Here is a 21,299-nt window from a genome sequence, read left to right as displayed (position 1 = left end):
GTTTGTTCGCTCCGCTCGCTTATTAGGGCCCCCAAACAGTCACCGCCAGGCCTCACAAACTGTGACACCACTGTTCTCAACTATATCGCAATAGGGGCCAATAAATTTGAAGGGCCAGGGCAAGATGTGTACTATGGGCCATAGTGCCATCCGAGTGGCGCAGGTGCGAGCCGGGTGAAGGTTTGGGATAGGGATACCCCCTTCCCGCAATCGATTTAAAAAAAAAATAATAGCCACTAGATGGTCATGCAGGGCATCTTGACCTAAGAAAGTTACTCTTGTGTTTAGTAAATGCAAAAGTCAAAATGTTATATACGCCTATTACACACAATGGGTCGTCGGGAATTACTAAGACAGTATTTCTTTGCTGTTGCTGCGATTGGCCTAGTCCTTCCGATTTGATAAATGAAATGGCTACACTTTGTGGGGAAGTATAATGGCAGTGGCGGAGCTAGAGGTTTTGGCACCCCGGGGGAAAGAGTAGAAAAACAGATAGTCTCGCTTTTCCCATCTTGGCTCTGAGATATGGCAGGATGAGCTTTAATCATGTAGTCATTACAGAATAGGATAAAAAACAAGAGAAAACGGTCGAAATGGGCTGAAAAGAAATCACAATCTATAAATTTGCCAATAAAAACAATTACATTCAGATTTTTATTATTAACTGGAAAATATTCATGCCTGATGTAATACATCAATTTTGTCGTGTTTTTCTAAAAAGTGCTTATTTTTTTACTCTCATTTCAGCGCCCCCTCAAACCTGGCGCCCGGGGCACGTGCTTCCCTTGACCCCCCTAGCTACGCCACTGTATAATGGCCTAGTCGGCAAAACAGAATGCAAAATTATCAAGGTTGGAATTCAAGGCCCAAGCCTAAGAAAATGATATAATTTTTGGCTTGTTCTTATGGGCCACATAACATGCACTCACAGACCGGAGATTGCCCGCGGGCCGCCAGTTGAGAGCCCCTGTGCCATAGGTTGTATAGTTCTATCATGTGGGTGTGAATTACTGTAATTTGTTGCTTCAAGGTTCATCTGAAAAAAAATCTCAAACGCCTTCAGTTATGTCAGAACATGGATGCTTTTAGCCAGATGACGAGGGCGGGGCATCCAGCCTAGCTTGTTAGCCAGATGACGGGGGAGGGGGGCATCCAGCCTAGCTTGTTAGCCAGATGACGGGGGCAGGGGGAATCCAGTCTAGCTTGTTAGCCAGATGACAGGGGTAGAAAAAAAATTATACAGTATTAAAATTTAAGTGTGAGAGGGCCATTTTCGGTCATCTAGAGGTGCCTAAATTATAAATTTTCTTACCTCACCTCCAACCATGGTGGAGCTGTGGTGTTGGCCCTCCATTTATAAAAGTCTCTCCCTTTTCCCCCTCCCCCAACCTCCCTTCAACCCGGAGCTTGGGACACCTGGCTATAAAATGGACTCTCTTACATTAACCTCTCATAAAACTAAGTCTGAGCAAAGAATATAGAATTGCAAGAGGTGCGAATGCCCTGATTTTGGAATGTCAAAGAAGTACTACCAGGAGATAGGGGCACCCTACTAGAATATGAATGCAGCATTCAGAAACAGCACACATTCAATAGAAAAGGCTTTAATATTACATTCTTTTGAAGGACGCCCTTTAGTTTGTAGTAGTACTTTTTGAGATATGATTGCGTTCCAGCAAAACTGCAAGAGCCTGACGTCTTGCAGTTCTTTACACTTTGATCTGTGCCCAAGGTCTCCTTCGCTCAAGCACCAGAGTTCTAGAACCATTTACCACAATCTATCTGTTATTCTCCAACTTTCTCTCAATTTCAATCACTCCTGAAGACTCACATTTTTCCATAGTAATTTTCATTACATCACGCTGCAAGACTGATATTATTATTGCTATTGTTATTATTAATATTATACAGACAAAAATAAAACACCAGCGAATGTAAAATTCTTAAAAATAACATTTATTCACTATTTATTTATTCCTACACTATTAATGACCCTTGTATTCATTTTCAACAATCTATCCTTCATAAAAGTTTAATAAAATGGAATTTAATTTTCTGACAGTAATTAGGTTTATGAGAATTCCCATTAGATAACTCTTTACAATATATGTACAAATATCTTACTGTTTTAAAAGAGCAATTTTTTTATCTACACTGAAAAATGGGAATCTGGGAAGGGATATAGGAGGGGATATGGGAGAGGTCATATTTTAATAGTCTAAAAACAAATATAATAATGTAATACTTTGTTTATAAACATTTATAAATATCTAATGATTTTCACAATAATAAACTTTTTCGTAAAAATTACATTTACATATAGTCAGAAAGTGTAACACCTTCTATAAATAAATTGAGTTTCCAAGGTGAATCACTGTACTTCAGGATTCTTGAAATTGAATGCCAGTCAAATAACCCACAGCATTCGCTTGAGGGTCCAATAATTTGGTTACATGTTCGATAAATGTTCTCTCATGCATTTACAACTTATAAAATGGATATGCGTGTTAATCCACCAGGTAACCAGTGTGTCATTTTCACGCGTGCTGATTGGTCTCACGAGGCATTTGTTTTACCCGGGCCCATACAATATACTTTGAGGATCCACTTATTAGTTATATGACACGTTTATTCATCTTCGTCCGAAACAGGAATGGCAGCAGTACTTCTTATAGAAAGCGTATGAGCAGAGCCGTGCTTGAGCAACCTTCATACAGTACGTGTAACGATCCGTGCACGTTGAACCTGTCAAGATACAAACATTTATAACTTTTTAAGAACAAAAGAAAATTCATCTAATACTGTAGTTAATAGTAAAATCTTGAATCAGTTGAACAATTCAAATCAGAACGGTTCATTTTAGTTTTATCTTTAATTAGTTCATACTTGTTCACCTGTTCCATGTTTTACATATTTTAGTTCTAATCATTGTTTGGATTACTGACTTTTGAGAATTCTGAAGTGAGAGCACTGTGATAATTTCCCCATACATATAAGCTTTACAAATAGCTGGTTGATTCACTGATAGTGATATTGTTTTTATATCCAAGTTATAAATGTGTACAATACAACAACATAATAATCCAATTATGGTTGTTTAAAATCATTTATTATAGAGGGCAGTAAACCCATTTTAGGATGGGCAGCAGATAATGATTGCTATCTAGTAACATAAATATATTTCCTATTAATAATACAAGAGAAAAAGAAAAACAGTCTCAATAAGTCGCACATACATTAAGACGAACTATAAATAAATAAATAACTTTCAATTTTTTCACTTCAAAATAACTCAGGATCCAACATTGCTTGTTTGCGGCAAGTTGCATAAGGTTTTCAAGATCTTTTAAATTTCTTAATTTTAGATTATGCTTACTTAAATCGTTTTGTAGTACAGTGGTGTAGCTAGTTGGGGGGAAGGGTTCAAGGGTGGGCACGTGCCCCGGAGTTGGGGGCAGTGAATTGGGAGGATGAGAGTAAAAAAAATAAGCACCTTTTAGAAAAAATGACGAAATGGATGTATGTCATCAGGCATAGATATTTTCCAGTTAATAAGAATTTGAATGTAGTTGTTTTTATTGGCAAATTTATAGATTTATTATTTATTAGATCTTTTCAGTCCATTTCGACCGTTTTCTCTTTTTTTTTTTATCCTGTTCTGTAATGACTACATGCCACGGAAAAAATTTTGGGTATTTCTGAAAAGTAAGGATATGCTAAAGCCTATACAACCAATATCAATTTATTTCACAATAGGCGAAACTTTTTTTATACCTTGTTTAGCGAACCCACCAAACGCAAATATTGACGATTTCAAATAAAAAGAAAATTTTATTTTTGGCAAATTAGCGCACACGCCACTACAAAAAATAGAAATTTAAGAAAAAAATAAAAGTTTTAAATTTTTTTTATTACTGTAGCTTCTCCCCTGCCTTGAAATCTCCAAAGATAAGATATGTATATTTCTTCCTAATTATATATATTTGAAGCATTTAACCATCCCATTTTACATTCACCAATAAAATTTTATTTTTATTTTCTCCTCCATCTGGATGCTTTTGGCAAAACTATTTGCTAAACAAGAAAACAAAATTTTATTTCTATTTTTATTCTCCCCTTCTTCGAAGATCTTTAAAAAAATAAGTACGCAAAACAAGGAATAAAAAAAGTCTTGCCATATCATAATTATAATTAAGGGGAGGCGCAATTTTCTACTTGTCCCTGGGCGCCAAACCCTCTGGCTACGCCACTGTTGAAGTAGTGACATGAGATTTGATCTATGTCTACCACTGTTATCTTTGTGGATATATTTACATGATGTTGTATGTACTATGTACTTACTTGGTTGCGTCAACAATGTGCATTTCATTTTATTACACTGTTGTTGAGTTTCAGGCTTTTTACTTTCATCACATTCGATGGATGCATCCATGTTACGTGACATGCATTTGACCTCTCTCGTTTGAAGACCACCCCCACAAGTCTTTGAACACTGTAGAGAAAAAAATAAAATAATTTCTTGAATAATATTCAGTTGTTGGAAAAATGCATCAACAAATTCAATCACAATATGTGGCAAAGACAAGCCAAACCAGTCACTCGTGGTAAAAATCAATTTTTCGTTATTAATACAATGTTAAACAGTTAAATGAGAGCTATAAAATGGTAAAAGAATCATTTAAATCTGACATTTCCTTATGAAGTTTAAAACATACAACTGTTTAAAAAACAATATTTGAGAAATCAACTTTCAAAGTTTATGATTTTTGGCATTTCTCAGGCAGAAACCAAATCGTTAAAATTTGTTGTTTTAATATTGAAAATGACAAAATAACAGCATAGCATAATGTATAGATATATAAATTCTAGTCTAGTGCGATAAAAAAGATTTTAAAATGTTTTACATTCCAGCATGTTTTGGTCATTATCTCTGAAACAAAATTGGCAAAGAATGACTGGTTTGACTTGTCTTTGCCACATATGTGGCTATAGGCAGGGCTATTAAAAGCTTTATTCCAAACCATCAATCACCTAACCCATTTTGGAGGTAAAATGGTGACAGCAGGGTGAAAACCCATAGTTAAGGTACAAATTTATTTTAATAAAAGCTTCAAAATTGGCCTTTTTATGTAATGTATGAATGTAAAAAAAAAACAAATGTTGTTCAGCTGCTGGACAATAGGACATCATAATGAAAAGCATATATAAAACTATACTGTTCCATGCATAAGAATATACAGGTTGTTTGTTTTATGTATATTCTTATAAACGATTTATGTACTGGTCAAACACAATTTAATTGACAGATATATCAAAGGATATATTTTTGAAGAAAGATTGATATTTTAAATGGTATGCCTTACATCTGACCAATCTGTTTGCAGCCACATTGGTGCACAGGGTTTTGTCTCACACCTCTGTTGTTGATTTGGCCTGGAGCCTGGACAAGCTGCATCATCCAGCACTTGTTTAGGTATACTCTCACTTATGCACAGAACATTACGCGTCTGTACTCCAGAACCACACTCTGCGGAGCACTGTAGATCAACAGATAAAATAATTAATTCTTGTTTTCTGTATAATTTATACCTAAATTATTAGCACTTTAGACCTACTGATTAACATTACATCTGGAGGGTGAATCAAATTGAGTACTCACCTGACCCCAGTCAGAAGCGTACCACTTTGCACCACACGGTAGGCTGTTGCATGCTTTCACCTCACGTGGCTTTACAGAAATGTCACATTGAGTGTTACCCAGATCACCATGGAGACCTATTGTGGTGCAGACTGTTACCCTTGACTTCTGACCTCCACCGCATTCCCGAGAACACTGAAGAAAGAAGAAACATATTGCATAACATTTTCTATGGTCAAATTACCTGCAAGCTGCATGGTAAGTTTAACTGAGCAAATGTTATTCAGAAGGATCACCATGCTATTTTTCCTGAATGCATAACACAATGCATATAACACAACTCGGCAAAACGTTGCGCAAGACCACATGCATAAATGAACTTTTACCTGAAGTATTTACAAGCCCTGCATGTGGGAATAAACACTATCCTAAAACCTGCAGTGTACTTAAAACCAAGTGTATGATTTGGCCTTCATCTTGGTCAAAATTAGTCAAATGTGAACGAGTTGGAAAGTAACTTAGCAAAGTGAAATGAAGTTTACCTGCTCAGGCCAGTCACCATAGAACCATTGGGTGTCACAGGCTGGACCAGCGCATGCTATCCAATCCTGGGGTTTATTTTGTATGTCACAACTGCTTTCATCAACTGGATTCATGTTGTCATCTACACAAGTTACAGCACGATTTTGAATTCCATCACCACAGAGTGCAGAACACTACAAAACAAGTAAATGATTGTGACACGTTACTACATGATGTTTAATAAGAGATAAGATATATGCTATAGAAAAACTATAATAATAGTAACAATAATAATAACAAATAAATCACAATCAAATTATACATAATAACAGTAGAAACACACCAGCACAAAATTTGGGCGTGACTTACCGCCTGCCACCTGCCTGTCTTCCACATTGTACATCTTGCAAGTGAACATTCCTTAATTTTTTCTGGAATGTTGCTTGCATCGCAGTTTCCCATGTCAACAATTGTTGTTAGGGATGTAGATTTCTTCTGTTTACATATCACCTGTCTCATTTGCATACCACGTCCACATGTCCTGCTACACTGGCTCCAAATACCAACTTCCCACCTGTAGTATACATAATTAGGCAGAGTCAAAGTCATGTTTTAAGATATACTCTCTGTGTTGAGCTAAAAACTTGAGATTTTAAGAACTATTAGATTTCAAATTGAAAATTAAAATAGAAAAAAAATCCCTGCTAATCAACAGGTGAATAATAATTCTGTTCCGGTATCCTTTCCATAGAACAATATAGTGAAGGTCTGAAGATATGGTGAGTGAAAATCTTTCAATCTTTTTAAATGAGCTATTTAGTGTTTTAGTGTCATATGTTATGACAGTTGACAATGTTCATGATGAGACGTAATACATCATTCTCTACGGGTTTCAAGTCAACTTACATAGCAGGACAGGGCTGGGTGTTGCAAATAAGTGTCATCATTGGTGGTCTATATTTACTGTCACAGAACGATTCATCAGCCTCAGTACCAGTTTGTACATTAAGACACATTATTAATCTTTGTTGGGTACCTGGTGAATAAAATCATCATCATATTGGTCAAAATTTAGCATTAATGTGTTAGCTGCATGCAAAATTCAGTAAACAATTTTTTCCTGTATGCGAGTATGATATTTTGTAGCTGATACTTTATGCAAAGTTTATAAAAGATTATAGTTAAATGTTGAGCTTTGATCTTCTCAACACAGGCAACAGATGCATGAGTCGACTGGGACATATTTAATTAAATATTCAAAAGGCTTTTATAATAGTGGTGCAGGAATGCCTTGAATGCAAGTGTTATTGTACAGTGTAGTTGTCAGTGAACATGTAAAAAGTAAAAGAAATGAACAATTTAATGATAGTTTCAAAATAAGTAACCAAATAAATATTCCAAACTTAATTTGATCATTTTGAGGAATGAATTGTTTAGTTTAATAATTTGGCAAATTTTCAAGAGATGCATCGATGGGTAAGTAGACCGCAGGATGGGAGAGTGATTCACCTTGAACCTCTCAAAATGTTAGTAGTCCTTTTGCTGATTTGGATTGGATTGGATTGGATTTATTCGGTGTAAACACTAAGGACAGCCCATGAAAGTCTAGAAGAAGACTTATTTCCAGTGGGATACTTCTGGTGGTGACTGGGCAGTTCACCGGAGACAATCCCCTACTCTTTTCCGAAGAGTGTACTGCATTCTGTAACATGCACATCGGCCATAAATGCACAGAGGAAAAATGGCTTAATCCGAAAGACGGTGCACTATTGTAACATGTATCTCAACCATCCAGCTGAAACAAACGGAGAGGCATCGATGGGAATTGAACTGGGGACCCAGAGATCTTCACTATGGCTACCACCAGGAATAGCCAAATGAGCTAAGCTGCTCTCTCAATTCCTCTCGATTTTGGTTTTTATAATCCAGATGAAATGTATTCAGCAAATTTTCAGTGTTTTCTCTTGTCTACTACATCTTCCTAGGTAAAGGTTTCAAATAAATTTGATTTTACTCACCACCAGCACAAGTGGCTGAACAATCTGAAAGGCCGATCTCCTGCCAAAGATAGCGGACTTCTGCAGACCCAACATTTCCAGGTTTATATGGATTCAAAACAGGTGACTGTCTTCCACTGCCAGTATTTGGAGCGAGCCCACCACCACCACTAACACCACCACCAACACCACCACCATTCCCACCAGGAAATCTGCCCTGGTTGGCAGGGTTATAACCTCCACTATCACTTCCTTGTGGATATCTTGAGTCAGCTCCACCTCCAAAATTTGGTGTGTAGCCACCATAAGGAGGAACTGCTCCAAGCCCTCCTGTGTTGCCAGTTTGTGAACCACTTCCAACATCTGGTGATGGGTAGTAACGTCCACCACCTTGTTGTGTTCCTGCCCCTGGGTACTGAGGATAACGTCCATTGGAAGAGTAACCAACATTTTGTGGGTACCTTTGTGGATAACCACCGTTATTTGGATATCGACCATCATATCCACTTTCTCGAGGATATCCTCCTCTTAAGGCATCATCTTGTCTAGTGTGTGGCTGAGTGTCAGGAATCTTGAATCCTGGTTTGTATGGATTTATCACTTTTGGCCTACCATCTGGTAAAGTTCCAGGAGTCATAGCACCTCCATTAGGATTAGGATAGTATGGATTCCCAGATGGATAACTGCCATCCTGTGAAGATCCTGGTTGTGCATCACCAGCTTTAGGACCATAAAACCCAGCAGTGTATGGTGTGGCAGTTGTGTGTCCTGATTCCTCGCGATCATTACTATTGCCATTAAAATGGTTCCCCTTTAGTGCATCTGGGGCTATCTTTTGTTCTGATGTGTCACTAGATGGGGATTTACCACCAGATGAGGATGCATCACCAGATGGGGATGTATTACCAAACTGAATAAGAGGCTCAGGTGTAGTTTGAACATTATTCACCAAAGCAGAGTCTTTATTTGCACTCTGCACATTACTGTCTACCTCTTCATGGGGACTACCAGTAGGTCTCTCTGACGGAGCAGGTTGTTCAGTGCTTGTTTCAACATTTGTATTAGGGTTTGAAGGAGAACCTGCATAATCTTCTTCAGCTTTTATATTTGGAGCATGATGATGTCTTCTTGGATATTCTGGAGTATTTTGGTTAGTATCAGGTGCTTCTGTAGTTGTCCCTGTATCAGGGGTGACATTGACATTCTCACTTGGGGCACTGCCTAAATCAGAGTCTGGCTGCTTGCTAGGAAGCTGCTGTTGGTTGGGATTCCTATGAGGCCATAGTCCACCACTGTCCACTACAGGTTGAGAATTTGGTCGAAGGTTAGGTGGCAAATCTGGAGATGTCAGCCCTACATCCTCATGTTGTTGGGCTTTTTTGGACGACACCACTGGTGCCTCTGTTGGTCTTGGTTCTGGTGGATGAGGAACTGCTGTAGCCTGTGCTGATGCATGGGCCTCTTTGTGGCCTTTCTTCTTTTTTGATCCTGAATGTTGATTTCCGTTTTGTGTTCCAGCAGAATGCTTATCCTTTGGTCTTTTCTGAAGAAAAAAAAGGTGTGATTGATTTAATCCATCAACATTCTTTGTGCTCAAGATATTTAAATTATGATCTTTAACACAAATAAATCAGATAGTCATCTTACTTTAGGTTTGTGTCTTGGAGGTGTCTGCTTGGTGGGGTTTTTCCCTTGACCCACACCCTGATCTGCCCTCACCATTGTATCTCCAGACTCTGTGGTTATCTTTGGCTTGGGAGTAGTGGACATCTGCAAATTACTTTGCCCTTGAAGAACATATTCATATTCAATGCCAGGATTTGCTTTCTGAAAAATTAGCTGAAAAAGCAAAGAGAGTTATCTTTTATGCTTTTAGGTTTTTATTAAATTTAAGTAAATAGCTCTGACAAAGTAGCACAATTTGACAGTGGAAATCTTACCTGTACTTCAAGATCTATATTTGTGGGTCCTACTGCAAGGAGCTGCTGTCCAGATCCTAACCTCCCCTCTGAAGTCCTCTTGTACTGGAATACAGTTCCAGCAACAGAGTAATTGCCAGCTCGAACTATTCTCCATTCTCCATTTATGTAGGCCTCACCATTTGTCCCAGCTAGAGCTGAGTTGAAAATAAATACAAAATTAATCACAATAGTTAAATACAAACATTACCATTATTAATAATTATTTGCTACCATTCATAATATGGTAAGACACACAAACAGATATTCCAGTACACAGACGAGAGGCTGCAGCAGTTTAGGACAGAATAGATACAGTATATCTAATATGTTATCGCACTCAAATTTTAGTCTGCCCCCAAATATTTTTAAATATCGCAGGGGATTTGGTTGGGTATCGAACGCACAAACCTCTATGAGGCGCCAAGTGTAAATTTATTATTTAACACAATTATTTATGTATAATTCATTATTTAACATATAATTGAATAGTTCACCCATTATTTATACATAATGCATTTACGTCTCAAAGATTATATGTAAATCATTGCTTTAACATTTTCATTATTTATATATAATTAGTGTACTGATTTCATTATAATAATAATAATAATAATAATAATAATAATAATAATAATAGTAATGAAAAGTAACTTCCAATTATTTATATATAATAAGTTCACTGATTTCATTATATATAAATAACGAATTTACTTCAAACTCATTATATATAAATAACTGCTTTTACATTTCATTAGATATATAAATAATAGCTTTTGCAAAACCATTATATGCATATAATGATTGGACTCATTATATGTATATAATGCACATGTGTTATCGGGTCAAGGTCATTATATCTAAATAATGATTTCTTACTGCCAAATATATATAAATAACCGTTGAGTACCATTATATATAAATAATGACATCGTAGGAAGCCATGGTTTATAAATAATTTGTTATGCAAATTACAAAGTAATAAATATACAATTAGAGCCTATTGTGTGTGGTCAACAGGTCGCAGACCATCACCAATCGAAAATGGCACAGCAAGGGATACAGCAGTGCAAGGGATACAGCAGTGCCCCCCCTCCCCGGTGAAGACGGGAAGTTTTGTCAGGGAATAAACAATATAAAAAAAATTTACATGTAATGTTCGTTTAGCGACTATAATGTTTTCACTGAATTATTTGTGATAACTTTTCATCACAATAATAATAATAATAATAATAATAATAATAGTTCCATGAGACTAATTAAAATTAATTTGCGTTCTGTTATGACAAATGCTCGTTCGGATAGCCTCATGATGCTTGTAATACATCGCGATAGGGGAAGCAACCTAGACCTTACCCAAATAGTTTCTGCTCTGTTGAACTTCTGTAACATTGATGTACATGGCACCGGTAGGAATGGTTAATATAGTATTGTAGCCTACATTCATCAACACTGTACTAAAAGTTCCCTTGTATACCTCACATCGTGTGTTATCACCCCCACAAATACCACACTTGTCGTACACTAGTCCAGAGCTCAGAACACCATCACAGCCAACTTTCTAAAATGAAGATAAACATTTAAAATATTTGGTTATCAATAGATTACGAAGGAAGAGCAGAATAAAAAATCAAAATATATAATTTTTGGTTTCAGTAAATGATAAAGCAGACTTGCATCTTATAGGATATAAAAAGGTAAAGGTAGGAGAATAACCTATAACTTTCAGGGCCATTGTGCTGAATTGCGTATGGGCGTGGTCCGTGACTACCTAGCAGCCGTAAAGAGGTGCTTCATGGCAGCTACAATTTCACATCATTCCACAACCACAGGGGCTGAAATGAGCAAAGGGTTCTTTAAAGTGCACACGAGCCAGATGTATACACTGGACCTCCATTTTAAGTCCTTATCCGAGAAGCCTTGGTTCTACCAACCGAACCATGGGTGAGGAGTGCCTGGAACCAGCGCCGATGTTAAGGCTGTAGCTCGCGGTGCCCCTGCCTTACCGCTCGGCCACTCGACTCGCCCTATATATGCCTCATTATATAGCTTTAGGGATTTAAACTGATTAAGTTTGCAAGTCAAGAAAACAAAATAGCAATTGAACTTTGAATGATGTGATTGGATCACCGTAGGGAGCTCATCTATGGTAGTGATTCACATCTTATACAACATTTTAAGAACAAACATTTCAATATAATCACACATCCATCATTCACAATTCTGAAATCAATAATGACAACTAATTTTTGTGAAATGTCATACATCACATCTTATTCAAACCATACTGTATCATGTGACAATTCCAGGGCAGTTTGTCCCCTTTTTTCATAAAATGTCACACATCCATTGTATCCTTAATCAATTCCAACTTTACCATTTTACTTGTACCATTTGATTTCATATCTACTTTTGTTTTTGAATGTTTTGAAATTAGTACATTTGTATTGAAAGTGCATTTCAGTATAAAGAAAGAATAAAAATAAATAAACCGAATTCACATACAACATTTTAAGAACAACAATTCAATGTCAAAATAAACTTTGAAATCCATAATGTCAATTGATTTGTGAAATGTCATGCATGTGACAATTCCAGGGCAGTTTGTCCTTTTTTTCATAAAATTTCACATAAGCCATGTTCTCACGATCACTCCTATCCGATGCAAGTTAATGAGAAATCCAGTCAAGGCCACATCAATTTTTATCGTATGTCTACATGAGAGTTATAGCAGATAGTTATAGCGCTTATACACTGATATATAAATGTTGAAGATTAAAATTATTTTTATTGATCCCATGATGATGTTTCAATAAAACGAAGACGACAAAACAGAAATTACATTAGGCGAGGGCCTGCCTGGGCTAGGCCTGCTTTAAATTGGTTGGGCAGTAGGCCATCCTAACTATCAACAAATAAAAGGCAAAATATGTTTAAGCATCCAATGTTTTCATCTTCACTTGGTAGAGCATTCCAAAAAAAGCAAATTAAAACACTCTAAATTTTTTTTTTCACCTACCCTAAGCCTACCTATTAACATTTAGGAGATTTTCGGCAGCATTTAACCCGAGCCTCCAAATGTAGCGTGCGGGTACGAACGTTGTTCGTGGTTCTTTTGCTAGAATGTGTGAATTGCAATGGCTACAGATAAGGCTACCATATTAGCTGTAATTTCAAAATCATGTACGTACAGTATCTCACCGGCGTTCACCGTTCCTCGTTCAGTCGTATCTTTAGACACAGCGAATGAACTAACACGGTATTTTGCGGATTTTACAAAAAAATGCATGAAAATTTATATGAAGTTTACAACGAACGGTAATAATATAAATTTGTCCTGTAATGTTTTATTTGGATTATTTTGACAATTATAAAGTTAAAAAGGTATTTTTAAAGATGCTTTGGTTGATATTATGAACCAACTAGGCCTAGTAGAATTGCCTCGAAAACGAGACCGTGGTCAAGCTACAGATGTTATTTCAATCAACATGTGGCAAGTCAATTAACAGAAAGTCCTGTCAGATGAGAGCCTTGCCAATCCGGTCATTTGTCGGTGTTAGCTTGCTGGGTAAAGCGCTTGTTTCGTATCAGGTGACCCCGTTCATACGGTCGGTGCTTGATAACTACGATATCCCCGGTGTAACTTACACCGTCGGAACAAGGCTATACACACATTGTGTACTTAATCGATCCCTATGAGACAATCCCAGGGCAAGGTGACCATCTCCTAACATTAATAAAGCCATTCACAATGTCACCCACAACAGGTGGAAGAACAAACCATATGGGTTTGTCAAGGCTTGCTCATAATCTTAATCATCAGGAGGGATGACTTTCATCTTGCTGAGACCTTGAGACTAGAGTTATTCTCATCATGGGTATGTATGTATGAGGACCTCAATCTGTCAATGAGTAAGACAATTAGGAAATGAGCCTACTGCTAATGTAGTATCAGTGTATGTACTTGAATGGAGGTTACTTCCAGTAATTGATAAATTTATTGATTGGTGGTTGTCATGGTAACAACTAAACATAGTTATTTTCAGGAAGACATCTACAGAAATTTTACAGCATAATAATGATGACATTAATTGTGATGACAGTAGTGGGAGAGTTTCCACCACAGCAAACTTTGGACATGCAACAATAAAAATGATGATTATTTGGTCAATGTTGAAGAATAATAATAAGCTTTATTTAAAACAAGGAAAACTTGGCTCAACTAACAGTTGTTTTTCTGCAAGGCCGTGTATACAACAATTTAACCAGAAAATCAAAAGAAAAAAAATTACTTAAAATAAACAAATCAAACCATTGTTTAAGCACACAAATATCTAAACTAGACTTAAATCTTTAACTAACTTAATAGCTACAGATGTTATTGCAATCAACATGTGGCAAGTCAATTAACAGAAAGTTCTGTAAGATGAGAGCCTTGCCAATCCGGTCATTTGTCGGTGTTAGCTTACTGGGTAAAGCGCTTGTTTCGTATCAGGTGACCCCGTTCATACGGTCGGTGTTCGATAACTACGATATCCCCGGTGTAACTTACACCATCGGAACAAGGCTATACACACATTGTGTACTTAATCGATCCCTGTGAGACAATCCCAGGGCAAGGTGACCATCTCATAACATTAATAAAGCCATTCACAATGTCACCCACAACAGGTGGAAGAACAAACCACATGGGTTTGTCAAGGCTTGCTCATAACCTTAATCATCTATGCATCAGGAGGGATGACTTTCATCTTGCTGAGACCTTGAGACTAGAGTTATTCTCATCATGGGTATGTATGTATGAGGACCTCAATCTGTCAATGAGTAAGACAATTAGGAAATGAGCCTACTGCTAATGTAGTATCAGTGTATGTACTTGAATGGAGGTTACTTCCAGTAATTGATAAATTTATTGATTGGTGGTTGTCATGGTAACAACTAAACATAGTTATTTTCAGGAAGGCATCTACAGAAATTTTACAGCATAATAATGATGACATTAATTGTGATGACAGTAGTGGGAGAGTTTCCACCACAGCAAACTTTGGACATGCAACAATAAAAATGATGATTATTTGGTCAATGTTGAAGAATAATAATAAGCTTTATTTAAAACAAGGAAAACTTGGCTCAACTAACAGTTGTTTTTCTGCAAGGCCGTGTATACAACAATTTAACCAGAAAATCAAAAGAAAAAAAATTACTTAAAATAAACAAATCAAACCATTGTTTAAGCACACAAATATCTAAACTAGACTTAAATCTTTAACTAACTTAATTACACAAAACAAACTTGAACAAAACAAAAATACTGTAGTTTATATAAGAAACTACCATAAAAGTGTTAACAGTTAAGTGTTATTACAATGTTGCAATTATATACTTCTTAAATATGGACAATTTCTTAACATTTTTAGCATCATCGCTAATTTTAATCTTCTAATATAAAATTTTATTACTATATTTAGATCTAATAAACATTTTCAATTTCAATTTTCTAAGAAGATGATGTTAATGATGATGACCAAGTCAATATGATAATATTCATGGTGATAACATGAAAAATTTAAATACTATTGAACAATTTCTACTAGGTTAAAGCATAGAGAAAATAGAACTGTTCTATTTTCTCTATGGTTAAAGAAAGGAAGTCTATAGTTAGGTAGTAGTGTTAAGAAGGTTGTCATCAAGTATTCTATTATATGTTGTTGAGCTGGTTAACTACAATAGCGCCCTCTAGCCAGTAATTACCAGAAGAAACTTTCAGATAAAAAGGAAGCTATAACATTTGATTCTGTGATTTCAATCATGTTCACCTAACAACATTGATATAAATCTGAACATAAATCAATGAATTGATTGCAATTGATTCTGAATTTTTTACTTGTAGTAAAAATGAACTTTTTAAAAATCAAGAAGTTCTTAGGCATTGTTACTGTTAAGTATTCCCATTGGAGCAATAAAAGAAAGAGATAAAAGACAACAGAGGATGAAGAAACACACCTGTTTATGAAACAGTGTGAAAGAACATGCTTGTTGATGGAATGGCATGAAAGAACACACTTGCATGAAGAAAAATGTTGAGATGAAAATACAGAAATATAATTTCATTACTATATTTAGATCTATTAAACATTTTCAATTTCAATTTATTTGCATGGTTAGTAATTAGAATTAAGATATCTTCTGATATTAAAAATTGAGTGGTATCTGTGATGAAGACCCCAAATAATGAGAATTTGCTAGATGGTCACTCAAATTAATTAAATATGGTTCACATTAAGGCTCTATTAGATAAGTCAAGCTTAGATAAGTCAAGCACCCACTTACACAAACCCCAGCTATGACACTGACCAAAACACTTTTTTTTTTCTTTTTCAAATCTTTGTGGTTAATACATCCTAAAATATGTGCATTTATCCGCATCTTTATTAGTACCCATTATAAAAAATCTGGGCCCTGATCATACACCATGATACATAGTTTCAAAATGATATCAAGAACTATTCACAACATAATCCAATAATTCAATATAATTAACAACAACAGAATAAAGTAAGGTTAGGAAGTTAATGTTAATAAACGCATGCAATAAATTAGCCAAGTTTAAGAAAACCCTAACATATAGATAAACTGTTCATGATGCCACAATGGAAACCCAATGCACATCCCAGACTGTCACCATGGCCACCATGTGACCTTCTCAGGCCAATCACAAGTTGATAAAGAACTAAGTAAGGAAATTCAACATTTTAATATTTTTAACCACAGACACAATCAGTTGTTGCTAAGTGTTGGAATCTGGTGCACCTGTGCGACCAGCTGTGTTTTGTGCTAAAATCAACTTTTAATCACCTAATAAGACAAGGAAAACCACTTTTTATTTCTCATTAAGTCACGTACAGAAAGGCATCATCAATGAATAGGATTTCTTAACCACTTCTTAAATATACCCACTTCCCCTTATGTGAGCTGTCCTGCCAAAGAGAATGAAAATTACAAGTGTTATTATTTTCGTAAGTACCGGTAATCTAACCACAACATTCACAGTGTTTGGGGATGCTATAACGTTTTGTGTTCTGCAAATTATTTTAAAAAGTTTTACGATTTTTAATACAAAAAAATTTAATTTAAACCTTATTGCACAAAGAAATAATGTGACTTTCAGCATGCTTTTACTGGTCACCTTGAAGACTTATAATAGGCCCATAGCAACTTCAGCCCACTGCCATATTTCATTAAATTTAAAATAAAATAAGTGAATGTTTCCACAGAGCCTAGTACTATACCTCAGACTTGGCTAAATTTAGATTAAATCTTTATATCGATATGCGTAGAAAAGAATTGTCTTAAGATATGGTTTCACCTTCTCTAGACTGACCGCACGCACTACTTTCGGTAGCCTTTGAAGTTGTAACCACTCACAAGAGGTCATATAACGCCATGACTTAATCCCCATCAGAAAACATGTGTGGTCTTGACACATACAGTATCTTTTTCTTAAATTTATTCCAGTTGTTCTTAAAGGATGGACACTCAAGACTAGGGAAATGGATAAGATTTCAATAAACCATCTACAGAAAATGTGATAACTTGGCATGTTCCTTTACGCCACTGCTCAATCAGAACAGAACAGCCTTGGGGCTCACAACAGATTGAGTTCATTTGTCTGTGCAGTTGATGTAAATAAAACCTAATGGTGTGTTATTAAGCAAATCCACTAAAGTACTTCTGCTAATCTGTGTTTTTGTAGACTCCCAATCTCTCAGTGACATTGCATGTGCAACTATCTCATGGCGACTTTTAGGTTTTTATTGTCTCTATACTGCTATTTGGAACATGTTATGGCAGTTACTAAGGTATAATTGAACTAAATACTCCCACACAAAATAGAGCTGCCAACTTAGTCAGAGTTTTGTAAATGGCGGATGAGGCCCCTTTCCGTTTGAGCTGTCACACATGTTCATACTAATACAAGGATAATCATTCCTTTCTCTGATTAATCATCAAAATAATTTCTGTAAATTTAATATTTAAAAAAGATTAAAGAAATTGCAAGATTGACCGGCAACAGGATGGGCTTTATGTAGTTGTGGTGCCAGGAACAAGAATGGGGGGGGGGGGGGGGGACCTATTAGCTGTTCAGCAGTTTAGGCCCAATATATGGAAGAGGGCAGCATGTTCTAAAGATAAACAAGACCCCTTGCAAAATTTAAGGATTTTGGGCAATTTACAGCTATATATTATGCATACAATTTTTTGAAGAAAAAAACTGCTGTGGCCAATGGAGGGACTTGGCTTAATAAATAAGGAAAAAAGCCTTTCCTGTGCCATCAATTTCTGTATAAAAATTAAAATATATTTTTATCTCTTACAGAATATTATAGTACATCATAGGCATGAACAATAATGCTGGATATATTCCAGCAAGAAGCCAAAACAGGAAATCCTTCCCCTCAAATGTAATCGTGATGATGTGCACATACACAGGAACGTGCACCAAGGGGATATAAATAATTCAACATTGTTGGCCAATAAAGTCAACTAATTACCTCATTTGCATAACAAGATCATTGACCTTAAGTCTAAAAAAAACCAAAAAACAGTATTTCTCACAACTTATCAATTAGAGATTTCTTTAGTTTTATCTATGTTTTAAAATAAATGTTATTCAACAATATACAACATTAAATTGTTCTCCTCTCTCTAAAATATTTTTAATAACATTTTTTTGGAAACCATTATGGGTGATACCTCTGAAACATAACTGATTTAGGAAGACCAATTGCTATTGCAAGTATTATTGAGCGATGGATCCAGGTTGAATGGAATAGTTGGATTAAAATTTGCTTTATGCTAGCCAGGGAATGCTGTACATATTTATTTTGTATATACTTTTAATTTTAAACAAGGATTCACCCTGTTGCTAGCCTGAAGAAACTTTTCACTTGATTAAATTTTGGATGTAAAAACATAATTGAGCAGTTGGACTGATACCAGAAGTCTGATGTTGTTTATGTAAGTCACTAGACGGGATACAGTTGTTTTGACGTAGCCGGACTTGTTTGCAACATCAATATCAATGAATCGCTAAGCAAAAACATAGCACATAGGCTGTTTTCAAGTAGGCCCTATATTTCTTCGAATACTAAGCAACATCCTGTGGGAATTGAAAGTTGGCTTTAGCTTCACCATATGGGTAATACAGTAGCCAGCTGCATCTAGGGGAGGGAGAAGGAGGGGAGAACAACTTTAGAAAGTTCTTCAGGGCCAGGGCCTAACCTGAGTGGCTCCTGGTAATACATGTAAACTGATCAAGATCAAGTCATACAGCTCCTAAAATTAATGTTTGATAATTACAGGGGGCGGATCCAGAGATGTCCAAAAGGCGAGGCTGAAAGTGGGGCCGATAACACTATCCCATGGGTCCGGGGGCATGTCCCGCAAAATTTTTGTGTTCTAGACGTCCAAAAATAAGGACTGAGGTATTTTGGGCGATCAATATTTTATTTTTTTTTTTTACCTTCCAAAAAGGGGGAGGAGGTTGGGGCCGGCCTGCCCTCCCCCACCCTAAATGCGCCCATGAATTACTAATTTATCCAAATCAATTATATAGTTTTCATTTATTAATAGAACAGTAAAAAAATCTTTCACAACAAATTTATATAAAAAAATATACTTCCAACAAGGTTTAGAAAGTTATGAAATATAGAGTATTATCAGAACAATGATAGTATCTTTACTCTGGAGAAACACAAGTGATAATTGAAGATGAAATTATTTATTTTGAGAAAAATACATTGTGGCAACATCAGGATTTGAACCCAAGAGCTTCTGATTACCACTGTTTGGACACCCTACCAACTGAGGTATGAGGCCAAGTGGCATACATCCTTGATTTTTTTCCATTCCGACATGCTTTTTTCTCCAGACGTAACACTCAGATCAAGGAAGGCACTTGTCAAACATCAAATTTAAAAGCCTCATTTAAGAATGTAATGGGAGTAGTAAGTGTGGTACCCTACTTTAACTGCAAGTTGAGTAGCTCTCAACACTTTTAAGTAAAAAAAACAACATCATTAACTGACGTAGAAAGAAAACAGCAAGCTGGGAACAGGAACTTCTTGCGCAAGTCCACTGTCTGCCCAAAATCAATATTTTAAATAAAATTTTATTTTTTTTGTCTGTTAGCGCACTTGCCTTGTCGCAAAGAAATCTCCAAATAAGAACTTTTAATTTGCAATTGAAAATAAAGCACTGAACTGTATACATTAAGACATCCCATTCTTTACATGGTAAATTCTTGAGCCAAAGGGCACCCTCTATTACTTCTTTGCTTTGCGCATTCACATTTTTTTATTTGTTGTTAATAAAATTATGCTTTTATTTTCAACTCAGTCTAGATGCTTATGGCACAACCATTCTGCTAAAAAAAGAATCAAATTTCTGTATTTAATTTGTTTCCATCTTTTTCAGATGATCTTTGTAAACTAGTTTGCTAAATAAGGTATAAAAACAACTTTCACTAAACCATAAAAGCTACACAATGAGCCCCCATCCTTTTTTGGTATGCCACAATCATCTTTTATAAAGTGACATGTCAAATCTAGAGGGACTTTTTTGATAAAGGTTCTACTGCAAAAATACTTCTAATAAATGCAATCTGAGAAGTATTTGTCTGAGGTTTTTGTACACCATATAATTTACACATTGAAACCTTTATTCATCATTCATAAAATGTGACATCTATAGGGAATATGTTGATAATAGATTCACTGTCAGTGTGGAAATTTTGACATCCTCACTATTGCAGGCTATCAATTTATTCTCAAACTTGGTTACAATAAATAAAAGTTCCCATCAGTTAGCCAGTTGTTTTTTTAATGACATTTAGGAATATACATTGGTGTATTTATTATGTTTGCTTTGAGGGAAATGCTGTATACATATTGCAGTTTCACTCCTCATCTATCCAACACCATATTTACCACCAGTTACATCAAGACATCTAGCCGTAAGTGCAGGAGTGCTGCAAAAACTCAACTGAATCTCTGAATGCTAAGTTATAGCCCCCTCAACTTGTTAGAAAAGTTTCCATGTATGTCAACACCTTTTATCTGGTGTGAAATATTCCTTGGAAATTAATCATCTTAATTTGAAAACAAAATTAAGAGTTAACTGAAG

At 35.9% G+C, this 21,299-nt stretch overlaps 1 protein-coding gene across 2 annotated transcripts in view; it reads right to left on the bottom strand.

Annotated features, from left to right (window-relative positions):
* Positions 1–1,933: 1,933 nt before the first annotated feature.
* LOC117119817 (thrombospondin type-1 domain-containing protein 4-like) overlaps positions 1,934–21,299 on the bottom strand; it is a 42,596-nt gene continuing 23,230 nt past the window's right edge. For both annotated transcript variants that reach the window (XM_033264750.1, XM_033264751.1), the window contains exons 2-12: positions 11,472–11,676; positions 10,098–10,273; positions 9,805–9,996; positions 8,179–9,700; positions 7,067–7,196; positions 6,530–6,734; positions 6,181–6,354; positions 5,660–5,833; positions 5,364–5,537; positions 4,342–4,492; positions 1,934–2,745 (exon numbers count right to left, since the gene is read on the bottom strand). In XM_033264750.1, coding sequence (XP_033120641.1) covers positions 2,633–2,745; positions 4,342–4,492; positions 5,364–5,537; positions 5,660–5,833; positions 6,181–6,354; positions 6,530–6,734; positions 7,067–7,196; positions 8,179–9,700; positions 9,805–9,996; positions 10,098–10,273; positions 11,472–11,676 — 3,216 coding nt within the window. In that variant the 3' untranslated portion in view covers positions 1,934–2,632. The remainder of the gene's footprint in view (positions 2,746–4,341; positions 4,493–5,363; positions 5,538–5,659; positions 5,834–6,180; positions 6,355–6,529; positions 6,735–7,066; positions 7,197–8,178; positions 9,701–9,804; positions 9,997–10,097; positions 10,274–11,471; positions 11,677–21,299) is intronic.

Source organism: Anneissia japonica, unplaced genomic scaffold (assembly GCF_011630105.1).
Source record: "Anneissia japonica isolate Jap-2015-1 unplaced genomic scaffold, ASM1163010v1 scaffold724_len3256291_cov202, whole genome shotgun sequence".
In the NCBI taxonomy this organism is placed as follows: Eukaryota; Metazoa; Echinodermata; class Crinoidea; order Comatulida; family Comatulidae; genus Anneissia; species Anneissia japonica.
The sequence above is the reverse complement of the archived record's forward strand: the minus strand, read 5'-3'. Positions and strand labels throughout refer to the sequence as shown.